Genomic DNA, 25,403 nt, shown 5'->3' on the forward strand with positions numbered 1-25,403 from the left:
ATCCTAATAGTAGTTATTAGAACTTAAAAAAATTTATAATGGGATGTTTATAAATGATGAAAATAGATAGTTAAATGAAAATTTTATAAATGATATACGGCCACATAACATAAGGTACAACAAGGAGTAGGATAAAAAGGAAGACAACACATCCATTGCGACTGAGGTAATCTTGGAGGGAACAGTTGTTGGCTCCATTGTCACTAAATTGGCATAATTACAATTGGATCATTTGTAGCATTCCATCTCATAATTTGGTTGTTCTTCACAAATCCAGGAGACATACAAATCGATATGTCTTTGTGAGTTGAAAAAACAAGAACTTGTGTTAAACTTTTAAAATATGACTTTTATATATGTATTTATAAGAAATTTTGTTTATATTTATGGTGGAATTTAATGTGGTGAGAAATTTTCTTTCCTTTCATTCGATGATCCAAACAAGATGGATTAACTCAATTTCCAAACTCTCATTTCTTCTCTCTCTCTCTCTTTTTTTTTTTTTTTTTAATTAGAGTTCTCTTATTTCCTTTTCTTCAATCCAAACAGTGCCCAAATGAAGCTTTACCATTTTAATAGTAGATTTTCTTGTTACTATGATTGTATATATATTCAGGAGCGACTTTGACTGTCACAAGTTTTTAAGGAAAGATTTTAAGAATCCAACCAACACAATCTCATAATAATTAGCTTAAAATGGCCACAGGGACACGAGCAGTACCTTGCATATCAACCACTTCGACTACAACCACCACAACCACCACCACCACCGCGGCTGCCCTCCTCTAGTCTACATCTCGTTTCTCGAGCCATCCAATATATTCGCGAATATCAAGGGATCTTTAAATTTTTATTTTTTTTTCCGTTTCTGTTTCGTTATATTTTAACATTACTGCCAGTAGGACCAGCATCGCGCAGTAACAATAATGAATTTTTCACAGTTTCAGCCCCGCCTCTCCCCTTTAATTACTCTGTGTCCCTTTCCCATTTTCCCCTTCTTTTAATTGTCACTCCTCCTTGTTGGCTGTTGCTTCCCCTCCCTTTGGAGAGAGAGGGAGAGGGAGAGAGAGAGAGAGAGAGAGAAGGGGAATCAAAATACTATAAATACTAGTAGTAGATGAATAAATGCATTTTATCGGCTTCGGAAAAACTCTGATTTCATGAACTCATTTTAACGCAGATGCCTTTCTCTTCAATCCCATTTGCATAATCCAAACCCATGTGAGCGAATCTCTTTTTCCTCCCTCTTTTTAGTCGCTTAAAATTTGAGTTTTTCTTTTATTCCACCGGGTTGATAAGATTTCATTCATGTACCTGTTGTGTGTTTTTATGGTATATTATAAAATGCAAATATATATATTTAAAAAAAAAAAAAAAAAAACTGAAGTATGTTTCATGATTGTATGTCTGCATCGCTTAAACTCTCTCTATTCAGTTTAACGTCCTTGCAGCCGTCATCCTGATGATGGGCTCTCTATCTATTCAGCAAATTTTTATTTTTTACTTTTTGGACTAAGTGTGTCTGGGTTATGTTAACACACTAATATATTTGCTTTGCTGGAAACTAGGGCTCATATTCCTATGCAAGTATTTTGCTTTCTGTTGTTTCTGTTTTAGGAAGTTTATCAGTTGTCGGGGAAGACCAAGTTCAGCGGTTGCGGATTGGGATCCATGTTGGATCTATTGTTTATTAGTATAAAATTTGGGTGCCGTAGGGATTGGTAGTATTGTTTTGAAGCAAAAGTTGGTCGCTAAGTAGGACTATTATTATTTAATCTTCTCTTTTACTGATCTTGGTGGTAGTGTTACTTGTCTGTTGTTTATGCCAGTCGTACATGGTGGTATATTTTATTTATGTGTTTGTGTTGGTTTGTTTTGTAGGTCGCTATGTTGGAGGACAGTTTGCACATTGCCGTAAGGATTAATAAGTCGGTTTCTTGAGGTGGGGTTTCATGGGTTGAACTCAAGGAATCATGGGTAGCTTCACTAGTGACTACGAAGACGATAACGAATATCGATTCTTTGATGCTCAGGAAAGCATTGCATCAGTTTCGGAGTCAGGTCTAGGTTGCTCCAGAAGTCACGATTTTGACTCTGGTTTTGAGAATTGGGAGTCCATTAGCTTTCAGTATGATGTCTGGATGAGAAGTCCCCGAAGTGTTAGGGAGCGCCGAAGGAAATTCCTTAGGTGGATGGGTGTAAATTTAGATAGGCTACCGGGAGATGATTGTATAACCCAATATGGTGATATGGATGTCTGTAGAGGGCAAATTGATAGGGTCCTGGAGAAGACTGGGGCGGTTTTGAGAAACTCAAATTTTGAAGATGAATTTTCTTCAAGCAGATCTAGTGTGTCGAGTTGGTCCACAGATGCTTTGGACTCGCTTAGAGAATTGGGCACGAATGAGAGTTTTATGAGAGGCTGGACTTCGGACGGCAGAAGAGAGGGCAATACCAATGAACTGGCGGAGAATGTTCAGCTGAGTCAAACTCGAGTTGTGGGCTTAAACCATTTACGGACAACTGAAGGGGATGAGAACACATATCATGCACAATCTGTGGATCAGCACTTTGTGGCAAGAGAAATGGAGAGTAATGGGAACAATGCTGCGATTATGGACAGGTTCAAGAGTCGGTGGTTGCGCAGAATACGCTCTATGACTTGCATGACGAGTCAGCCTGGACATGCTGAGAACAGGGGAAATAACGGCTCCAACTCCACTGGAGCAGCTAAGATCCAAAGGGTTAAGGTTCGGAGCAATAGGAAAAAATTGAAGGAGCTTTCTGCTCTGTTCAAGGCGCAAGATATCCAGGCCCATGAGGGATCAATCTTAACCATGAAATTCAGCCTTGACGGACAATATTTAGCAAGTGCGGGAGAAGATAAGATTGTTCGAGTTTGGCAAGTTGTGGAAGATGAGAGAGCTAATGAAACCGATATCCCGGATATAGATCCATCGTGTTTGTACTTCACAATTAGTCATCTCTCTGAACTTGCACCTCTAATGGCTGATAAAGAGAAAATCAGTAAATTGAAGAGTATCAGAAAGACCTCAGACTCTGCTTGTATTATCTTTCCACCAAAGGTTTTTCGAATTCTGGAGGAACCGTTGCATGTGTTCCGAGGTCACACAGCGGAGGTCTTGGATCTCTCATGGTCGAAGAATAATGTGAGTTTATCATATGCCAACTAGTAAGAAGAATCTCCTATGGGTTAAACTTTTGTGGATAATCCATGATTTTCTCATGTATTTCTGTTCTTGTAGTGTTTGCTTTCCTCCTCTGTTGATAAAACTGTTCGCTTATGGAAAGTTGGATGCAATCAGTGCCTGAAAGTCTTTCCACATAGTGATTATGGTATGAAGCTTGCTGGTTTATCTCCATGTCAATTTCATACATAAATATTGGTTGCTGGAGCTGTATATTGGTCAATTTGGATGTGCTGTGATTGTAATGTCTGAAGTACACCTTTGTTATTTTCCATTTTGATGTGATGCAGTGACATGCGCTCAATTTAATCCTGTAAACAATGATTACTTTGTTACTGGTGCGATAGATGGCAAAGTTCGAATTTGGGAAATTAGTGTTCAAAGAGTTGTTGATTGGAGTGATGTAAAGGACATCATTACTGCAGTTTGTTATCGCCCTGATGGGCAGGTCAGTAATCCTGATGTTTTCCCCCTTTTGTTTGGGAGGAAAATGTACTGTGACAGAAATTAATGAATTTTGTCAACATTTCTTTGTTTGCCATGCAGGGAGGGATCATAGGCTCAATGACTGGCACCTGTCGCTTTTTCAATGTAGCAGGTAACTCTTTTTCTGGTTTTTGTCAATAGTTGGCATTCCGTGTTCTTTTCTAGGATGGTATTGGTTTTTGTATGCATGGGGGTGTATAATGTTAACCTCTAGGAAAGGTACTTGGTCGATAGCTGTAACCTTCTCTGCTTCAACTTCTTGTGTGGTTTTAGGCAGTACTAAGTTGCTGATTTCCAAAAACGTTTGGCTTTAAAATGGAAAAATTTGACGATATTTTCTCTTCCTGGTGCCACTGACATGAAACAGATATACCATAATTAAATTTCAATGTTCTGTGCCAGTATGAAATCTTCATAAGTCTAGGTTCAGAAGTTGTATCCATTTTCCCTTTTTAGTGTATTGTTGTTTAGCACTGAGTTAAAAGGCTTTGCAGCAATTAATCTTCAATGTGTAGCATGTGTATGCCCTAGGTTAATTCTCTGGTTAAAAACAACCCGTGGATGCATGTCTTGTATTAGGTGATCGCCTGCAGGTGGAAGCACAGACGTGTTTAGCCACTAAAAAGAAGTCTCCTTGCAAAAGGATAACCAGTTTTCAGGTATCATACATCACTAGCTGGTTTTGATGCTGTTTCGGATTGCATTTTATCTCTCTTGGATACAAAAGTACACTTCTCTTTATCTACTGTTATTTATCTGCAGTTCTTCCCGAAAGACCCGAGCAAAGTAATTGTTACCTGTGCGGACTCTCAAGTCAGAATCCTTAGCGGCAGTAATGTGATCAGGAAATACAGAGGTATTTGCTTGCATTTTTCCTGGTTTGTGTCAGATAATGTTGTTGAAATGATTATGTTCAATTCTTGTGTGAAACCTGACTTTAAAGCTTGTCATTCATTTTTTTTTTTTAGATGTCACGGTTTGTAGTGTTTACTCTTTCTCTCTCTCTCTTTCTTTTTAGGCTCACGAAGCTCAGGAAACCAGATCTCTGCTTCTTGCACCTCAGATGGGAAACACATTATCTCTGCATCTGAGGACTCTAATGTATATATGTGGAATTCCTTTAATCTAGACGACACATCTCCATCTCAGCCAAAAAATGTAAGAGCTTTTGAGTGCTTCTCAGGTGATGCCTCGGTTGCAATTCCTTGGTTTGGGCTCAAACGAGGGGATTCAGATGATATGCAGCAATTGTCTGGAATTGATCGGAATTCAACTGACAAACTGCCTCTCTCTCCTACTTGTTTGTCTTTGGGTCACGAGTTCTTCTTAGAGTCCATACCCAGGGGTTCAGCAACTTGGCCAGAGGAAAAGCTTCCTGCTTCAGGCTCTCAGGTGGTCGCTTCTCTTCTGAGTAAATCTCAATACAAGTTTCTCAAGACTGCTTTCCAGAGTTCATCCGGCTCCCATGCCTGGGGCATGGTAATTGTTGCTGCAGGCTGGGATGGTCGAATCAGATCATTTCACAATTATGGATTGCCAATTCCTCTTTGACAAATGTCCACCACTGGCTTAGGGATCCCCTCTTTGATCTGACGGAATAAATGTCGATTTTGGCATCATAAAACTCGCTGACTGCATTCCAGTTATTGCAGAGGGATATTTGACCTGAGAATTGGTGTCCGATGGGGCCGTTGGGATTTTTCCGGGTACATAATTGACGCTTGGTGAGGTGTTCAATTTGTACACTCTGTTCAATTTACTGCATCTGCCCTGTTGAGAGAGATTGGTTTTAGGATTCTTCGATTTATTATTTGGGAGGAGAGGAGAGGAGAGGAGAGGAGTTCATATGGGTTGGGCCATTAAAAAGAAAAAGATGGGAGTCGTGTGTCAATCTGCATATCCGTCTGATGGAGGATCCAGTGGGTCCTTACACAACCTCTTCCATTTGTTCTCTGGAATGTGCCATGGGCTGGCAGAGCTGGTGGTTAGAAATTGTTGGGGGGAAAACTAGTGGGGAGCGTCATCTTTTCATGGGTTCGTTGGCTGGGTCTGAATAATTGAAATAGTTTGTGTCTGCCATTTCATCCCAGCTGAGGGTGGGGTTTGAGGGACTAGGGGAGCTTTTAGCCGGGACTCTTGAGAGGCGTGGGCCATTTCCACTTGGGTCGTGCTATAGATTTTTGGGAAATGACAGTGGGATAAGGGCTCTCGATTTCTCGACTTTGATTTGCTGCTGCCCAGATATCTGTCGGAGGTCCCTGCTTTGCTCGTGGACTACTACTCTGTTCGCACTAACATGACGACATGAAGTGTGATGTCTTCTAACATATTTGTAATTCAATTATTAGCTTCTCCCCCCCCTTTTTTTTTTTCCTTGTACAGGCCATTATTTTTCTTCATCAATTTCTGTTTTGGATGTAAACGGTTGGTATCTCACAGTCGCATCCTTCCACATTATTATTATTACTACCAATAATACAAGAGAGAGGGCCACAGTTTTTTTCGGTTCATTGGATCATGCTACTACTGTACTCAACAACGGTAGGGTTCGCCTTGCATTTCACACTGTGTGCAAGCTGGTGTGCAATGCTGCCGTGCGCATGTCACGTGACCGTGTACGCACAAGAAAGTGGTGCTTAGGTTCAAGGATCTGCTGGTAGAATGGTCCGAGGGGGAGCAGTAATTGGAGTGGATGATGTTGCACCATCTCGACAACATTGGTGTAACTTCTCTTTGTCCTCGAGCGCCTGCTCTATCTTCGTGCTGTTTCTGTGCGGAGATCGGTCCATAATTTGCTTGCGCTTGAAGATAAACACGACCGCGGAGGGGTCGTGCAACTTGTACTGTGTGCAGAAAGCGGTGAAACCGTGGAGATCCCTTTCAAAGATACGCAGGCTTTGTATTCTTCTGTGAAGGAAGTTCGCGACAATTTGGAATACGGAACAACTCCAGCTCATCCACACGACCGTGTCACCAAACCAATTTTATAACTACTAATAACTTCTATTTTCTAGTGAGCTCCAAATGTTAAGGGCCCAATTTCATAACAAAAATTGATATTCTCATTCATTGCCCAGCAATACAATAATAGCCAGGCGGCATCACCAAATCCGATAGGCTGAGAGGGAAAAAAGACAACAAAAGGGGAGGAAGGACGGCATTGACGGGAGGGTGGCGTCATATGGGCTGAGGTGAAAGGATGGTGGCAGAAGAGAGAGAGAGAGAGAGATGTATGTTTTTTGAGTGTTATGAGGTGTGTATTTTAGGAACTTTGCGAATTTTTTGAAGTTACTATAGACAAGGTTGGATAAAAACTATCTATTAAAAACTAGCAAAAGCTCGAGCATCCAAATTGACCCAGGATTCATTAAAAACACTACTGATTACATTTTGCGCAAAAGGATACCTATAGGCAACAGATAATATTGGAAAAATTCAAAAACACAATAAAATTCAAAGAGGCTGCACAAGGTTCTTGTTTGACATACCGGACTAGTTCCCATATTAACCGTGCAAAATCACCAACAGCCACAAAATCCGTTATTTTTGTGGACAAAAAGAACTACTTTCTCTGTATAGCCTGCTTGAATACCATTGTCAAAAGGTATATGGCAGGATCGAAACAATAGAAACATTTATTCAGAATTTGGATACCTAATTCACCTTCTAAGCTCATCCTCTTAATCAAAACAAGAAACCTATTGATTCTTCACCTAAGAAATCCAGCCTTCCGTTTTCCAAGTCTGCAAGATAGGGAGGTGAGTTACAACACTTGTGCAATGTTGTGGAGGCAAGGATAAAATGCAATCGCATCAATTTCACTTGTTTTCTTCAGTAAAACAAGTGAGGTACCCAAACAGTGAGCAACAAAAGGCAAGGAAGGCTAGAAAAAGTACATCAATACAACCACAAATATTTGAATCTGTACTTCTATACAATGTTACAAAAGAATGTGTTTTTACATGGCGGGGTAAAAATGCCTTATACTCCCTTCAGAGGCTGGCAACTTTCAGATTTTGAAATTTTAAATGAAAAAATCACAGATCACATCGGGAAAAACGCAAAAGAAAGCCAAATCCTAACTAGCAAGATCATTTTATGTATCATAGTATCCAGATTCAGATATCCATACAGCTCTGGTTATTATAATGAAGTCCATAAAAGATCGCACCAACTTAGCACCTCGGAAATAATAAGATAGATGGTCCGACAGCAACTTTTGCAAAGAAAATTCTCATTTAGAAAGATATCCAACCCCATTCAATCCACCATTGAAACCAGGAATGCAGCATCCATGAGCAACTAAGAAGCCAGAGAAATGGTAGCAAGTTTTTATGTACGAAGCTGACAAGCAAAAACAATAATGCAAAATTGACCAAAACCAGTTACAATTCGGATACAATCATAAAATCAGCCACCATCTTGATATTAATAACCACCTGTTCCCCTGGTAGGCATTATTGGTAAACTGCAACAGCATGAGCAGTGGCAAAACTGACCAGTTACCATTGTCTGTGCATCTACCATCCAATATTTCCCTACTGAAATACTTAAGGTCCTTCACTCTCAATCTCGAATGTGAGGACCTCTTATCTTAGCTGAGAATAAAAGTAGATAAAGAATATTTTTAACAAACGAATTATTAGAACCCAACTTGTTATCAGTTATGCGCACAAGTACGATTCTGGACTGCAACCAAAATTCCCTAGAAACTTCAAGCGTCAGCACAAGTCTCTACCTAAAGGAAATTTCCGGACTTACCACCAATTATCTTGAAAAGCACTCATCAATCTCTCTGTAGTCTTTAGCATGGTGGCATTTCAAAGCCATTGGCTTTCAATAAGTTATTGTTAGCATTGCTCCAAAAATAAGCACAAATTCAGCAGTTTTTTAACGAGCTAGAGACAGCAATGCATATAAGTTGGGTACTACACTTTCATTTCTAACATTCTCACAAGCTAGTTGTGGCAAAACTTGTCATGACCCTTCAAAATGACCTTTCATTTGCCTCACGTACCAGCCAAGGAATGTGTCCATTCCAAATACGAGATGACAAACTGTTGAGGAAAAAGCCATTCAAAATGTGAAATGTGAATAAGTGTAAACTTAGCTCAAGAAATCTCGTAAAGGCTTTTCATTTTTGAACCAAAAAATGCTGAACATAATGCTATGAAGAGAATCATACTTCTTTTTTTTTCTTTTCTTTTTTTCCAAATCAGATAATCTCGCCCTCATATAGATGACATTAAGTAGCAACTAGAGATTTTATTTTAATTTCATTATATATCACTACTTATTAGATTTAAAAAGTGGTATACTTGAACACCTTATTCCTCCATTTACCTCAGTTGCTATTGCAATACTACCTCTTCAAAAGAGGGAAAAAAGGGACAAAAACCGGAGATCTATTACCCCAATTAAGATATCTTTTAATTTACACGATGTCTTTACTACGCCTCAATTGTTGCTTATCCTACCAATATTTTGTAGGGAACTGAAGAACATCAGAATGCACAACAATGACTTTGTTGCATTTGCAGTTCAAACAACTGCAAGATTCAAAAGATCTTCATCTCATGATCATAAAACTGAGCCTTATCATCTAGCGATGCAGGTTCAATTCCTACTACTTTGCTATTGCTTCTAATACTTTACATACCCTAAATATATATCAGCATTCCATACACCACGACACTAGTTTACGACTGAGCATCATTGTAATAAACCACTTCAAAGATAATCTCATATGCAAACCCTATTTCTTATTTCCATTTTCTCTTTGAGAAAGAAAAATAACAATCAATGAAACCAAAGAACATCCAAATAAGGCAATTGGGATCAAGTCGACAAAAGAAACCCACGATAAAAGAGTTTTCTTCAAATTTCAAACAGATTGCAAAAGATTAAATTTTCTTTCTCCTGAATCAATGAACTACAACGCCCATCGAAAGCTAGCATTAACAAAATATTTATAGGCCCTAATTAATAGGAAAGAAAAGAAATTGAAGAGTTCATAATATCCAACCCCTAAAGGATAAAAATAAATTCTTTTTTTTTTGGGTCTTCCCCAAGACCAAAGATTTGTACTTTATTTCTTCCTCCAATTCATAAAATAACATCACGACAGGAACATTTTACAAAGCAAAAATCTTTTACCCATCAGTCTTGAATTGATAGATCAATTACAAAATTGATCAGACAGGGAGGGTATCGACGGAGGGAGGCTGGCTATTAGTATGATTGACGGTGGACGGCGAGACGGACGAGTCGGCGCCGAAGGACCGGAGATTGGTGAACATGAGAGGGCGGTCCTTAGCCTCTTCTTCGTCCTCGTCGTCGGACTCAGAGGTATTGAGGTTAACGCAGGAGCATCGTTCAAGCGACGCGAAGAATGCGGAAGCCACGCTCATCCCGAACCACCTGGCCAGGCCGTCCAGCTTCTCGTAGGGCGAATTCTCCATAATAATCGAGAGATAGAGAGAGATGGATGAAAGATAGATAGATCGATCGACAAAGAATTCAAGCCCTAGGACTGGAGGATAGGAAAGAAGGGGAGCTGGAGCTGCTCGTTGAATCTGGGAGAGAAAAGAACGAGGAGGAATAGCTAATCGAGAAAGTCAGGATTCCAGGAGGAGATATTGGTCATTAACACGAAGGCGGTGCTGGAGGTCCACACACGATAAAGTTTTTTTTTTTTTTTTTTTCTTGAAGGAAAACACACCATAAAGTCTGAGTGCAATTAGTGGTAGGATTAGTTAATAAGTTAATTACAACATTTTTCTAAGGTAAGCAAAATTAAAATTATTAAATAGGGAAAGCATTTAAGACAGGGGATACAATTTGGGATGCAGTACACTAAAAATAAGGCAATCAATTATTAATTTCGTTAAATTATTTCGTACTACTTGAATTGTATCACTATTTGATAAAAAGAAAATTAACATCGGACCTACTTTTTTTTTTTTTTTTTATCGTTTATCATATTTTTCCAACAATTCGATAGTATATATTGTCTACCCTATTTATCCAAACCACGTTGGTCATAGACCGGTAAGGGTAACCAATCCATTTATAATTTTGGCTAATTCTAATTGTATGTGACGGTTTGAATGAAATTTCATTTCGCACCCTAAGCTTGTTTGGTTACTCGATGATCACTTAACCTATTGAACGAGGTTTGTGTATAATCCTCTCATACATAGGGAAAAAAATAATTAGATTTAAAAGGAAAAAAGCAACATAGTATATCTATATTAAATAAAAGTATTCAATCCTATAATTTTAAAAGTCTCCCAACAAATTACTACATGACTAAAAGGGATAATTGTAGAAACCTCCCCTGAGATTTCTGACACTTGCACTGACCTCCCCTGAACTTACTAATCCTTTCCAATTTAGTGTGTCTCATGTCCAATGAATGACAAAATACTACAAATCAATTAACAATTAATAAACTTTAAGGGGTGTAATTTATAGGCAAATACGCATTACCTATTTAAAATACCGGCTCTTTATGGGTATTTTACTTTCAAACATTTAATTTATGATAAATATATCAATGTTTGTAAGTAAAATTCAAAAAGTGTTACGGTAATATTCTTACAAAAAGGAAATCGGTAGGTTATCTATTTAATATAAATTAAATATTTTTAAAAAAAGAAATGGCATATAAAGTATTAATTCTTTATGATTTTCATCCATTAGATGAGTAAAGTATTGGCTCTTTATGGGCATTTATTTTTTAAAAAATATTTAATTATCCCTAAATTAAATGATTTCTTTTTTTTAAATTTACTCGTGGGAGGTTTCTACAATTATCCATAAATTAAATGATTCAGAATAAAATGCCCCATAAAATTTTTTTCATTTTTTTAAGCAATGGATAAGTAAAATTTAGGGAGTGGGGAGGAGAAAGGGGATAATTGAACATCAACTGGTATGACTTAGAGACCATTTGGTAAAATTTCTGATTGAAGTGTGAATTGCGAACTTTAATTTAAGTGTTGGAATGTTCTAAACCATGCATAGCCCAAATTATGAAGCAAAGCACATCAAACACCTCCTCCTTGAGCTGCCTTGACCCACATGCTTCTACTCCACCGGAGCCGTTTTTATCCGAAGCAGATTACGGGGTCGATTAATGTGCATGCCACGTCACAAGGAAAATACGTGTACGTATGAAATGGTCAATCCAGTCAGTCTGGATGGATAAGTCGCTGACAAACTGAAGAACAAACACCAGTGATTCACAAAAATGGCAACCCTTTCAAACTCAACTCCTATGTCGCAGAAAGTCTTCTCTGCCACTGGAAGAAATTCCCTCTCAACAAGACACCATCGTTCTTCTCTTAGATTTTCTGGTACAAGAAGTCAAGAACCTCTACTAATCTTTCTTTATTTATTTTTTTCTCTCCCTTTTAATCTGACAACTACTTGAACTGCCAGAAATTAATGTTTGATCTTAATCAATGTAATCTGGGCAGCTTCAAGAAGAGACGACGATCCCGAACAAGTACAACCTAAGGAAAATGTATCCCGCTTCAAGGAACTAAGAAGCGTAGCTTGTGGCGTCCTTGCTGCTTGGGCAGTGACTGCTGCCTCACCCGTCATCGGGGCAAATGTAGGTTAATTTCCGCCAACCAATCTCATCTTCCTTTCCCTTTTCCAATTTCAGGTCCATTTGGAGATTAATTTGAGCCCAAAATCTTGCATCATCGATCTTTGGGCGTTGCCATATCAATATATTTAGCATTCTTTTTTTTAGTCTCAAGACAGAATCTCGTGTAACTAACAATTGATCTTGTGGCTAGCCTGTTGTTGTGCACCACACACGTATAAAACTTGATGATGATGGAATACTTTTTGACTGCTGTTGATATAAAAGAGGCACAGCCTGAGCGATATGATTAAGTATATAGCAGGAGTAGTGAATAGTGATATACTCGTATGCAGATAAGGTTGCCGCCGCTGTCAACAGAGCCCAACAGGTGTGAGCGTGCATTTGTTGGCAACACCATTGGTCAAGCAAATGGTGTGTATGACAAGCCACTCGATCTCCGCTTTTGTGATTACGCGAATGACAAGTCCAACCTCAAGGGCAAATCTCTCGCTGCGGCGCTCCTGTCCGACGCTAAATTTGATGGGGCTGACATGACTGAAGTCGTCATGACCAAGGCTTATGCCGTTGGAGCAAGCTTTAAGGGTACTTCCGCCGTTTCTTTTCTCTTTTTCCTTTTTTCAATTTCGGCCTCAAAATTAGTACTAGCGTTACTTAAAAACCTGATCAACTTTGGGAATCGATTGTAAAGGCGAGAAGCCATCGTATTTGGCTTGGTTAAAGTGAGGAAAGCGTCATTCTTTTTGAGCTTGAGATCAGACTAATTCTTCTAAGGTGTATCTGCAGGTACAGACTTCTCCAATGCAGTTCTGGACCGAGTCAACTTTGGGAAAGCCAACCTCCAGGGAGCTTTATTCAAGAATACTGTACTATCTGGATCCACCTTTGACGAAGCTCAACTTCAAGATGCAGTTTTCGATGATACTATCATAGGATACATCGACCTTCAGAAGCTTTGCACAAATAAAACTATCAGCGAGGATGGGAGAGCTACTTTGGGGTGCCGATGACTCCGGCCTTGTTTTCCATCGCTTCCGCTTCTGATCCAATTTTCTCTCTAAGACTAATGATGTAAACTGCAATTTTTGTATTTATGAGAATTTATAATGTAATGCACCTCAAATTGCAGATTATTGTGTCCTCGTTTTCGTACAGATTTGTTATAGCCAATGTAGGCAAAACATCTCAGTTTTCATAAGCTTTGTTTGTTGTCAGTTTCTAATGTCAGTTATGCTGCAAATGTTGCCAGGAGATAGATGGTTTTGGGGGAAGACAAGCTTAGTACTATTAAGCTTCAAATGTCAATTAAGCTGCAAGTTTTTCTATGGAGAAAATTTTCAAAAAATTATATGTATAGAACAAAAAAGACAAAAACAAATGACCACGAAGAAAATCGAATTCTGCTTTAGTAGGCTACAGATCCAAGGAAGGATGTAGATTCGCAGTTCTTTCTAAAAGTAAAAGCTGGTCCATCAAATATTATTCTTTTTCTCCGAACACACTCCAGCATTTATGCTTCATGAAGCACACAGCCAGAAAGCAAAGAATCCCAATCTCCAGAAGTAATCTTCCATTCAACTATGCCTAATCTGCGTCTCCCACAAATCACACCATAAATCATCACCTACGTACTATTCAGAGTGACGGAGAAGAACATGGGCACCACTCTCGTTCATGTCATTAGCGCACTTTTGCTTGTTGCCTCAGTAAATATTCAAGGTATGCCTTAAATCTATCTGCAATCCGCAGGATTCAGGGTTTATATAGGTGATAAAGAGACTCTGTTTCCTAAATAGAGAACTAAACATATTAATGTTTTTATTGTTGCAATTAGGAATTGAAGGAACTGTTGGTGTTAACTATGGCACGGTGGCCGACAACCTACCTCCGCCAGCAGAAGTTGCACATTTTCTCCTCGAAAACACCATTATCAATCGTGTGAGGCTTTTTGATGCCAACCCTGAAATTTTAGAAGCATTTGCTCACACTGGTATTGCCATTACATTAACTGTCCCCAATAATGAAATTCCACAGCTTACAAATCTCAGTTTTGCACAACAGTGGGTCACAGCCAACATTACACCTCATTTTCCTGCCACCAACATAGTCCGGATTCTTGTAGGGAATGAAGTAATTTCCAGTGCTAGCAAATTGTTGATAACCAGTCTTGTCCCTGCAATGCAGACGCTCCACACTGCCCTTGTTGCTGAGTCTTTAGACCATCGTATTAAAGTTTCAACTCCACATTCCCTAGGTATTCTTTCGAGCTCAAGCCCACCGTCCAGTGGGGAATTTCGGCAAGGTTATGATACTCATGTGCTCAAGCCATTGCTAAGCTTCCTGAGAGCCACGGATTCACCTTTTCTAGTGAACCCATATCCATTCTTTGGCTGCTCTGCGGACACTCTAGATTATGCACTATTTAGGCCCAATTCAGGCGCTTTTGATGACGACACAAAGTTTACCTACACAAACATGCTAGATGGCCAATTAGATGCAGTTTTCTCAGCACTAAAGCTCCTGGACTTTTCTGATCTCGAGATTGTCATAGCTGAAACAGGCTGGCCCTCAAAAGGAGATGCAGGGCAAGTTGGCGTTGATGCCGATACGGCAGCTGAATACAACAGAAAGCTCATGCAGCATGTAACATCTGGGGTTGGGACACCCCTCATGCCGAACAGAACATTTGAGACGTACATTTTTGCTCTTTTTAATGAGGATTTAAAGCCAGGGCCAACTTGCGAGAGAAATTTTGGCCTCTTCCAGCCAGATATGACTCCAGTATATGACATTGGAATTCTCCGCCCAACGGTAGCTGCAGCTGCTGATAATCACCATAGTGCTAGATATTTGTTCGTAGTTGTATTCATTTGCTTGATTGGTTTGTAAAATTGGCTCTGGCAGGCTAAAGCGAATTTCCCTTCCTACCCAACCCCACAAGCTGTACCAGTCAATCCCAGTCCAATCCCGGCTTCTGGGGCAAAACGATGGTGTCTGCCGAAGACAGGAGCTAAAGAAGATGCATTGCAGAAGAATCTTGATTATGTATGTGGATTGGGGATGGACTGCAAACCAATCCAAGAGGGCGGAGCATGCTATCTTCCCAACACTGTTCGAGGTCATGCAGCCTATGCCATGAATGCATATTATCAAGCTACGGGAAGGAATGACTACGCCTGTGACTTCGGAGGAACTGGAGCCATCACCAAATTAGATCCAAGTATGTTGATTTTGCAACCATAGATCAAGTTTCAACCCTCATTTTGTTCTTAGTGATGCATTATCATAGTTTTAACTTGTGTAATCTATTTCTATTCAAATTTCAGGTTATGGGAGCTGCAAATACTGAAAAGAAGAAACTGGGATTCACGGATGCTTGACTGCTAAATTCTGTTGCTCAGAGCTGTGAAGCAAGAAATGTCATATGAGCACTGTAATGTGAGGATAACGAGTAATAGTGGTAGAATAGTATATAGACTTCAAAATTTAAGAGGAATTCTCCATTAAGCAAGAAAAATTTTATGTACCAAATTTTTGAGTTATTTGTAGGCTATGCAGTCCTAACGATTTGTTGTATCCACTATCCACAAGCTTTTCCACTGCAACAAGTCTGCAAACTTGAATAAGTTCAGCATACGAAGAGACCATCTAATCCAGAATATTCGTATAATCCAGAATGTTTATTTGTGCAAGTTGTCTTTCTTACTCCCCTTCTTAGAATATTCGTCTAAAAAAAAACATCGGCCAAATGAAGCTCTGACACACTTTATTTCTCATTCTATACCTACACAGCAGCAAAAATGAATTTTCCATTTGCAATCTGACAGCCTAAAATTCAGTAGGGGGCAGAGGTGTCAGTCGCAGCCGTGCTAACTGTGCATGGCTGCCTGACGCAGATGTCGGCCGTAGCCGTGCACAGTCAGCACGGCTGCGGCTGACACTTACTGTTCCCTTGTAGCCGCTGTCGGCTGACTTCGGGGAAAAAAAAAAAAAAAAAAGCTAGGGGTTTGGTGGTTCTGTCTATGGTGGAAAACTGACTCATCTGTGCATGCGCGGGAAGAGCAAACGAAATTTGGGCCAAGATATCATTGTGAGACCGGACAAGAGCTAGCTATTAAATGAACTATTGGACACCAAGTAGGTAAAAATGGTTGATTATGTAGTCCCCTTCTATTTCAACAAAAAATAAAAAACAAGCCCCTCAACAATTTATGGGCACTTGTTTGCATCCAAAAATTGGAATCAGTCGAAGAACAGCTCTCAGGCCAAATTGGCGAAGGACAAAATTTGAAGGGCAATTTTGGTAAGTTAAAAGCCCATAAATGTGTTTATGTGTACTCCAATCTTAAGGATTAAATTTAATTGTTAGTTTGCGTAGATGAGTAATTATATACATAAATAATTAAAAGGAATTAATTTTATAAAAATTTTATTTTTAACAATAATTTATTGAAGAATTTTGGTTCATAAGGTTATTGTAATTTGGTAATTACAATACTTAGGGTAGTTATATTGGCAAAATGTGATTAAGAAATTAGAGCAAAAATTAAAAGTTTTTCTCTAAGGATAAAATTGAAAGTTTAGAAAATGATATTAAAAGTTTATACCATAAAGAAAGTTTTTAATATCATTTTCTAAACTTTCAATTTTATCCATAGGGAAAAACTTTTAATTTTTGCTCTAATTGCTTAATCACATTTTTGCTCTAATTGCTTAAATACATTTATGGGCTTTTAAATTACCAAAATTGCCCTTCAAATTTTGTCCTTCGCCAATTTGGCTTAGGAGTTGCTTCCTAACTGATGCCAATTTTTGGATGCAAACAAGTGCCCATAAGTTATTGAGGGGTTTGCTTTTTATTTCTCGTTGAAATAGAAGGGGACCACATAATCAACCGCTTCTACTTGGTATCCAGTAGTTCATTTAATAGCTAGCTCTTGCCCGGCCCCGCAATGATATCTTGGCCAAATTTCGTTTGCTCTTCCCACCATACACATGCACAGATGAGTAAAAACAGCTTTCCACCATAGACGGAACCACCAAACCCCTAGCTTTTTCTTTTTTTTTTTTTTTTTTTGCCGAAGTCAGCCGACAGCGGCTGCAAGGGGACAGAAATGTCAGCCGCAGCCGTGCTGATTGTGCACAGCTGCGGCCGACATCTGCGTCAGGCAGCCGTGCACAGTCAGCACGGTTGCGACTGACCCCTCTGACCCATACTGAATTTTATGCTGTCAGACTGTGGATGAGAAATTTATTTTTGCTGCCGTGCTGAGTCAGCATGACAGGTATAGAATGAGAAATAAAGTGTGTCAGAGTTTCATTTAGCGGATGTTTTTTTTATACGAATATTCTAAGAAATTAGCTCTCCCCGGCCCGCCCTTAAAAAAAAACAGAGAGAGAATCCAATCCAGAAATGGAAAACCCTGCAAACAGTAGCCGAACGTATCAAACCAATCAACAGGACCAAACGTACTTTCAGAATTGAGAGGAAAATGGAAATTTCTAGGGCAACATGGAGACGTTTATCATCATCATTATTATTATTTTGCTCATTTTCTATTAAAATGGAATCATCCAAAATGCGTAACGGATCTTCTGTCCCACTTTTTATTATATTGCTATTTCTCATTCATAAACATCATGTTTTAGTTCTTATTTTCTTTTAAGATCTAATAACTATTAATTGAGTAAAACACAAAATTTAATGAACACAAAAAATCAAAATGCATAAAACATAAGATTTTTTATGAAATTTTTGTTATATTTTTTAATTTTCTATTATATATTAATTTTTTGAAACGTTGTATCTATTTTTTACTCAATTAATAGTTATTGGATCTTAAGAAAACAAATAAGAACTAAAACATGATGTTTATGAATGAGAAATAGTAATATAATAAAAAGTAGCATAGAGAGTGGCACAGAAAATGAGACAGAAGATCGGTTGTATCCAAAATGAGTAAGATACGGTTTACCTCATGCGCAAAGTTCTATTCCGTATATAAAGTCAATATTGTCATTTTTAGGCTTAAATACATTTTGCCCCCTTGTAATTAGGTGTTAGTAGCACATCGCCTCTTATGTTCTTGAAACCTACAAATTACCTGCTAATGCTAATAATAGTCCAATGTATTTGGATAGCAAAAGTATAATTATGCCCTCATTGTTAGAATATTGTCCAATGACCATTTGACTTTTTCAATTTCTTCATGTAGTTTTCCTTATTATTGTTTGAATTTCTTTCCTATTATAAAATATAAATTTTCATAATAATGTACTAAAGACTGTCTTATGAAAAAAAAATTAATTAGCACAAGAATTTAAAAAAAGTATATATTTATTCTAAGTAACTCCTAGTTTATTAACAAATTATCGTTATGCATTATTTGGTACTAAGAATATTTAATATTTAGTATAAATATTTTACTCTTTTTTCTTCATCTACTTTTCTTCTTGATGCTTATTAACAGTTTTTTTTAATGATTTATTTATTTCAAAACTAAAAAAGAGACCGTTACACAAGTTATAGAGAATAAAAATCCGAAGTCCTAGCACCTAATTAGGCACCAGCCTAAGAGATGGGAATTCTGTAGCATCCATAGCCAGACATCGACCGATCTCCTTGGTAATTATCACAAATTACTATAAGAAACTAAAACTATTTAACAATAGTACTTTATGTAATTTCTATTTTTATTAACAATTAGTGCACCTTAATAAACATCTTATTAATAATTAATGCATACTAGTGCACCATCAAAATTTTCATCAATAATTGAAACACAACAAGAATTTGTTAAAGAAAAATAGAAACTACTTTAGGTTTTTTTAATTATGTATGCACTCTTGTTTCATACAATAATTTGTGATAGTTAAATATTCTACATAACTAAATAACCCATCAAAAGAAATTGTTAATGAGAAAATATAATATGTTAAACCATAAAAATAAATTCTTTGATACATTACTATTAAAATTTGTAAATCCTAGCCGATGGAGTAAAAAGGAATCCATACATAATGTGAAAAGAAGATGGAGAAGAAGGAGAAAAGAAAAGCGATCATCATCTAACATTAACGTCTAACAAAGAGGGCATAATTGTTTTTTGCTAGAAACAGACGCTTGCCTAGTGGCCGTCGATAGGAGGCAATTTGTAGATAATTTGCTATTTGATCCTTAGAGAGGAGGGGGGGAATACCTGATTTAGCCTATCATTTTTGTTTTTGTAAATTTTTCATTGAAAACAAAAACTATATCATGTCCCTTCTGCCTCGAGGCGGTGAATTGGTGATTGGTAAAGCAAAAGTAAATAAATAATATAAGGTGAAAAATCCCCAAGGTTTTCAAATTTGGGAATTTAGAAGCGGATGAGCCAAATCTCTGCCTCCCAATTTTAAACTCGCACTTAAGAACTTGCGCTATTATTTGTTGATTGACGCTGTGAACATTAGGGAGTGCGACACTTTTTGACTGCAGTAGAAAGAGTAATTTACTCGAAGAACGATGATACATCTCCGTCGAACGAACATCTACGTCTACGACAGCGACTGTCAAGGTTGAGGCAGTGGCGGCATCTTTCTTCTTGCTTTTGTTTCGATTTCTACATACTGCCCAGTCCCACGAGTTCACTACTGATATCTTAAATATATATATAGGATAAGCAGCGAATAAAATTCTTCGTCTACAGCTTCGTTTTTCTGCTAGGGTTTCGATAAAAGTTTTTCCAGTATCTAAAATTGTCCCCCCTTTCCTTGAGATCATTCGGTTACGCAATGGCTGAATGGCAACAATTTATTCAATCTGTTTTCTTTGGCGTAATCTTCTCCTTTCTGCTTGCGAAGCTCTTCGCTGTAATTTTCGCTTTCCGAGAAGAAAATCTCCGGGTCGTCCGTGGCGATCCGACCGAAGAATCCCAATCGAAACCCTCAGCCGCCGCGATCGAACGGGAAATTTCAGAATCAGATTCTAGGGTTTTCGAAGAGAAGAAGCCGTTGATTGCCGATACAGAAAAGGACATTGCTGCCGCTGTCGCCAAGGAGAGCGGCTCAGTTATTACTCCTGGTGGGGACGATACTTATACTAGTGGTAGTGATAGTGATAGTGATTGGGAGGGCGTTGAGAGTACCGAATTGGATGAGGCTTTTAGTGCGGCAACCGCGTTTGTGGCCGCAACCGCTGCGGATAGGTCATCACAGAAAGTCTCGAATGATGTGCAGCTGCAGCTCTACGGCCTGTATAAGATTGCCACTGAGGGACCCTGCAGCACCCCTCAGCCGTCGCCTCTCAAGATGACTGCCCGTGCCAAGTGGTAATGCTCCTTTTCAGCTTCTCTCTCTCTCTCACACACACACTAGGAACACTTTTGCAATGCATTTGTGGATGAGCAAACTGTTACTGTACTCTTTCTACGATCTTATTGTGGTTGATTCGGTGTGATTTTTGTACTATTCAAGTGGCTGGTTGGTTCAATTCTTGTGCAGATAGTTTTATAATTGAAGCTTTGCTGGAATGTTGTGGCCAATCAAGAATTGGTTTTTAATTTCTCTACCAGATAAATTACTCTCACATTGTGGCTTTTATGGCCATTGCAAGGCTAGTTATATATATATATATATATATCTTCTTTCTAATCCTTCCATTGGTCAATGAATGAGAATTGCCTAGCCCCGTTATTCAAAGCATATCGTCTAGAAATCATATTATCCTCCACTTGTAATAAATTTAAATGAAGTATTCTCTAATAAGAAATTTCTCATGCAAGTAAAATTTCATCAATTGTCTGTTTGGATTGTGAGGTTGTCAGCTTCGAACTTCATTCCTTTGTATATCATGCTAGTCATCCATTTTTACCTTTGCTTGCAAGTCACTCTGAAGTAAATACATGGTTTCCCTCGTAACTTGGTTTGATGTTATGAGAATAGCCTTGTTTGTAACTTGGGTTAATGTGTTTGAGAATACCTTGTCGGGGTGGTTGATCAAATTGTTTTCACCACCTTCAAAATTTGGGAGTGTCTTGTCATATGTGCACGGGGAATCTGGACTCATCTTTTATATATGAGATAAGAATGAGAGGCAAGACTGGTTATTGAGTGATCTTTAGAATGTGAAAGATAATAGAGAGTGCTATTAGCTTTGATTATACTACTAGTGACCAGTGTGTGATTGTATTTGGTTTTCCTGTTGAAAATGCTCTCCTTGGTCTTTGTTGTTCTTTGTGCTTTTTGGTCTAAATTTCAGATGGATGCATTTGTCTAGGAATGTACTCATTAAGACACTTTTTGGGTTTTTTTTTTCAACATATGATGATGATAAGCTTGTGAGATAGATGATTGTTTATTATGTGATGTCTATCAGTTATTCTTCTGTTTGGGATGAATATCTCAATTCTGATAAGTGAGAACAAAATCTCGTGTTCGCTAGGCAAGCATGGCAGAAATTGGGTGCTATGCCCCCTGAAGAAGCAATGCAGAAGTACATTGAGATTGTTACTGAATTGTATCCTTCTTGGATTACCAATACAGCTACTGTAAGTGTTTAAACTGTCTAAATTACTGGGCATATTTTTTTTTTGGGGGTGCTAGTCCTTATTGTTACACATGGTTAATGACAGAAGAAGCAAGGTAAAGAGTCTAGTGGTGCGTCAAGTGCAGGATCCAGAGGACCGATGGGACCTGTTTTCAGTACTTTTACTTATGAGGATGAACCTGGAAATGACCTGTAAGATTTCTACATATGTTAGATTTGAAGGTTCCAATTTGAAGACTTGAACTTGATTTTCTTTATCTGAATTGAATACAAATCTTTAGGCTTTGTTGAAATGGTGAAGGGCTTTCACAATTTACCTTTTAGAGGTTACTGATATAGTTTCAAGATGCAACATGATATTTAGTTTACAACATGATTGTCATTTAATTTGATTGCTTCGTGTTTGAGGTTCCAATTGTGATTATCTGTGGCACTTTCCCTTCACCCCCCTTCTGCGATGCTTTCATCAAACAGCATCGGCATTTAAGCAGTTTCTAATTGTTCTTGTTGCACTTCGTGTAGTGCATATGATTCAAGGATAATTGTTCTTTGAACAAACTTTGAATTGTAGTCTGAAGGATTGCTACGTTCTTTGCAGAAAATTGGATGCAATACACGCTTTTGCAAGAGAAGGAGATGCAGGGAATTTACTTCAGTGCATTGAAAATGGTTTTCCAGTAAATGCAAAGGGTTGGTTTTTTACTTCTGTCTTGAAGATTAGAATTTTTTTTGTGATGTTATGAACTTGTAATTTGGGTAATAAAAGTTTTTTAAACTAGTTTTCAAGAACCCTTTACCGATGGACTATATACTTCTGGATTTTACCTGGAAGAATGAGCAATGAATGGGGAAAATATGTTTTCATTTGCCAATATTGCACCAGTTACTTGATGGTCCTTGAAATGAATGGCAAACATTGAAATCTGATGCATTTCACAATACGAAGTAAGAATCCTAGTGTGTTTTCATGTTTCACTGTGATATCATGCAGTTTCATTAAAATAATTGCAGATAGTGAGGGTAGGGCGCCGTTACACTGGGCCGTGGATCGTGGTCATCTGAATGTCACAGAATTGCTTCTAAGCAAAGGTGCTGATATAAATGCAAAGGTGAAAGACTACCTTGATATACTTTGAACTTCTGTTATGTATTTTCTTCATGTTTTGACCTTTCATGTAATAACCATACCACATTGTTTTGGGGGATTAAGCGAAATCCTTTAGCTCTTTTTTTGACCAATGGAGCCTGGCTATGACTTTAATATCTGGTTATACCTTGTGTTTAGATGATAAAGACCTTTGCTTTCGCTTCTTTATTAGGAATTAGAAGTTATTCGATTTTCAATCCCTCCCCCCTTTTTTGTTCTTTTTATTTATTTTTATTTTTGTTCTTTTCTGTGTGGGGAGAGGCGTAAGGTGCTGGCCTTTTCATTCTGTTCCTGATGCTTGGCCGAAAAAAATGTAAGAAGAGGCCAACATTGAGATGATTTGGCATGCACTTTTATTTTTTTCCCCATTTCCGATGATTCTCATCTTAGGACTATTTGCGAAGGTTGCAGCTGATTTGAAAACAGCTATTTTCACTTTTAACCCTTTTATAATTACTGATGTTTCATTGCTTGCTCAAGTTTTTGTCCTTTCTACTGCAGGACAATGATGGTCAAACAGCATTACATTATGCTGCTGTATGTGAAAGAGCAACTCTTGCAGAATTCCTAGTGAAACATAAAGCTGATATAGAAATAAAGGACAATGATGGCAATTCTCCTGCCGATCTTTGTGAATTGAACTGGCCTTGGATGCAGCAATCAGCTAGTGTGACTGACTGAGGATTTTTCGGTGTTATATTCCACTGATTGAAATTTTAACATTGTACATGCTATACATAATTATTAGGTTTACCTCTTAAAAGGTCATCTTTAACATATGCTATGTCCATTTGGAAGTTGCATTCTTTTTTATTTCTCATTGGCTTTAGTTTGCATTATTTGATTTGATTTTAGCATTTTGGCTTGAATGAATTTTATTAACTATAGATGTTCCATTTGTTTTGAACTCTAGGTTTTATGCTCTATCCAAAAACTGAGTTAACAGCAGCCATAAATCTTGCTGGGATTGAACTTGAACTTACTTTCCCCATTCCTATGGCTGATAAAGATGTTAGATATTCTACACTTGCAAGGAAAAAAGAAATACTGAAATAATATTGAGGGTTAAAAGTATGGAATCCACTTAAACTTTACTCTTAGTTGTACTTTATCCTCTTAACTCAATAAATAGGCATTTTGTCCTTTTTTTTTTAATTTTAGAACAAAAGAACTCCTCTCATATTAATTATTTTTTATTTCTTTTTCCTCCTTTTTTTGCTCCTTTTCTACTTGTCCCTTGTCTTTAAAATTTTCTCACTTCTCTCATATAATTGACTACTTTCTTGTCTTTGCCATTATTATCTATATATTAATTGCAATCTTTAAACTTATTCTCTATTTATTTCTATCTTTTGTTACTGGAAGTATTAATGATGATAAAGTCTATGCTATGACAAAATATATGTTATCTACGCATATAAACTATTTCACATATTACTTTAATAAATATGTTTAGAGCTTAGAATAAAATAAATTTTAATGTCAATAGTAACAAATTTAGATTGTAATAATATAATGGTTAATCAACTTTACATTAAAAAAAAGCAAATAAAATTATTAGTTACCTTTTTTGGGAAATACTTTTAAATATTAAGTAATTTAAAGTTTTTGTTTGCTAGTATCTTTTTAAATAGTGTAATGGTTATAATTTTTTTACGCCATCCAATTTGTCTTAAATTTTTAATAGTATAAATAAATAAAACAAGAATGAAATTATAAGTAAAAGGTAATTATAATATTATAATAAGCATATAAATTAGTAACACTGATAGGAAGTGAAACAAAATAGTGATATGAGAAAAGTGAAAAAATAGTATAAAAAATAAAAAATAAAAGAAAGAAGTGGAAAAGAAAAAACTATAGAATGGGTAAACAAAAAAGAAACAAAATAAGAGAGTAAAGGTATTTTTTGCCTTCAAATATCAAAGAGAGGCAAATTGTTTATTTAATGAGTTGAGGAGGATAAGGCACAAATAAAGCATAAAAGTGTAGGGGGTTAAGTGCATTTAAACATTGAATTAAGCAACGAAAAAAGGAATTTCCTTCTTTTAATACAAAAAAAAATCCCTATAGTTAAGCTAACATACGAAAAAGTCCCTTATGGTTTGAACTAATTTGAAACATAAACGAAAATTATCAAAACTAATGAAGGCGGATGAAATGTTACAATTATCCTAAAATATGTGAGGAATAAAAGACCTTCCAACAACCATTAAGCAAACTTACAAAATAACCACCTTTGGTTAAGTCAATTTATAGAAAAGTTTTCTATGGTTACATGTTACTTTTATTTATTTATTTTGTGTAAGCAATAATGTAACTTGTATTTGGAAGTTTTTATTTATTTATTTATTTTATGTATACAAATAAGGTAAGTTTATTTTAAAATTTTTGTTTATTTACTCTATGTATAAAAAA

The 25,403-nt window shown here is 37.3% G+C and overlaps 4 protein-coding genes and 1 long non-coding RNA gene across 7 annotated transcripts; 4 read left to right on the top strand and 1 right to left on the bottom strand.

Annotated features, from left to right (window-relative positions):
• The first annotated feature begins 695 nt into the window (after positions 1 to 695).
• On the top strand, positions 696 to 6,205 carry LOC113724856 (uncharacterized). Of its 2 annotated transcripts, none has more exons than XM_072073262.1 (8): positions 696 to 1,221; positions 1,882 to 3,170; positions 3,267 to 3,357; positions 3,557 to 3,657; positions 3,756 to 3,807; positions 4,275 to 4,354; positions 4,458 to 4,551; positions 4,714 to 6,205. In XM_072073262.1, exons 2-8 carry the CDS (start codon positions 1,974 to 1,976, stop codon positions 5,244 to 5,246), a joined length of 2,148 nt encoding a protein of 715 aa, XP_071929363.1. In that variant the 5' UTR covers positions 696 to 1,221; positions 1,882 to 1,973; the 3' UTR covers positions 5,247 to 6,205. The 2 variants fall into 2 exon arrangements, with proteins under 2 accessions (XP_071929363.1, XP_071929362.1); XM_072073261.1 differs by having other exon boundaries at positions 699 to 1,221; positions 3,500 to 3,657.
• Positions 6,206 to 7,034: 829 nt separating this feature from the next.
• Positions 7,035 to 10,383, bottom strand: LOC113724857 (uncharacterized). The gene is made up of 2 exons (XR_003457204.2): positions 9,852 to 10,383; positions 7,035 to 7,438 (listed from the first exon to the last, which is right to left on the bottom strand). It is a non-coding gene; the product is annotated as an uncharacterized lncRNA (long non-coding RNA).
• A 1,512-nt stretch (positions 10,384 to 11,895) lies between these two features.
• LOC113728256 (thylakoid lumenal 17.4 kDa protein, chloroplastic) lies at positions 11,896 to 13,510 on the top strand. Its single transcript, XM_072073266.1, has 4 exons — positions 11,896 to 12,055; positions 12,179 to 12,315; positions 12,648 to 12,897; positions 13,099 to 13,510. The coding sequence occupies exons 1-4, from the start codon at positions 11,950 to 11,952 to the stop codon at positions 13,320 to 13,322; spliced, it is 717 nt and encodes a 238-aa protein (XP_071929367.1). The 5' UTR covers positions 11,896 to 11,949; the 3' UTR covers positions 13,323 to 13,510.
• Positions 13,511 to 13,762: 252 nt separating this feature from the next.
• Positions 13,763 to 15,946, top strand: LOC113724858 (glucan endo-1,3-beta-glucosidase-like). Of its 2 annotated transcripts, XM_072073264.1 has the most exons (5): positions 13,763 to 14,031; positions 14,147 to 14,250; positions 14,347 to 15,123; positions 15,217 to 15,532; positions 15,639 to 15,946. In XM_072073264.1, the coding sequence occupies exons 1-5, from the start codon at positions 13,968 to 13,970 to the stop codon at positions 15,659 to 15,661; spliced, it is 1,284 nt and encodes a 427-aa protein (XP_071929365.1). In that variant the 5' UTR covers positions 13,763 to 13,967; the 3' UTR covers positions 15,662 to 15,946. The 2 variants fall into 2 exon arrangements, with proteins under 2 accessions (XP_071929365.1, XP_071929364.1); XM_072073263.1 differs by having other exon boundaries at positions 13,764 to 14,031; positions 14,147 to 15,123.
• A 3,712-nt stretch (positions 15,947 to 19,658) lies between these two features.
• Positions 19,659 to 23,798, top strand: LOC113724859 (acyl-CoA-binding domain-containing protein 1). Its single transcript, XM_072073267.1, has 6 exons — positions 19,659 to 20,621; positions 21,734 to 21,839; positions 21,924 to 22,030; positions 22,437 to 22,528; positions 22,850 to 22,947; positions 23,487 to 23,798. The coding sequence occupies exons 1-6, from the start codon at positions 20,086 to 20,088 to the stop codon at positions 23,664 to 23,666; spliced, it is 1,119 nt and encodes a 372-aa protein (XP_071929368.1). The 5' UTR covers positions 19,659 to 20,085; the 3' UTR covers positions 23,667 to 23,798.
• The last annotated feature ends 1,605 nt before the right edge of the window (positions 23,799 to 25,403 follow it).

This window comes from Coffea arabica, chromosome 2c (assembly GCF_036785885.1).
Source record: "Coffea arabica cultivar ET-39 chromosome 2c, Coffea Arabica ET-39 HiFi, whole genome shotgun sequence".
Taxonomy (NCBI): domain Eukaryota; kingdom Viridiplantae; phylum Streptophyta; class Magnoliopsida; order Gentianales; family Rubiaceae; genus Coffea; species Coffea arabica.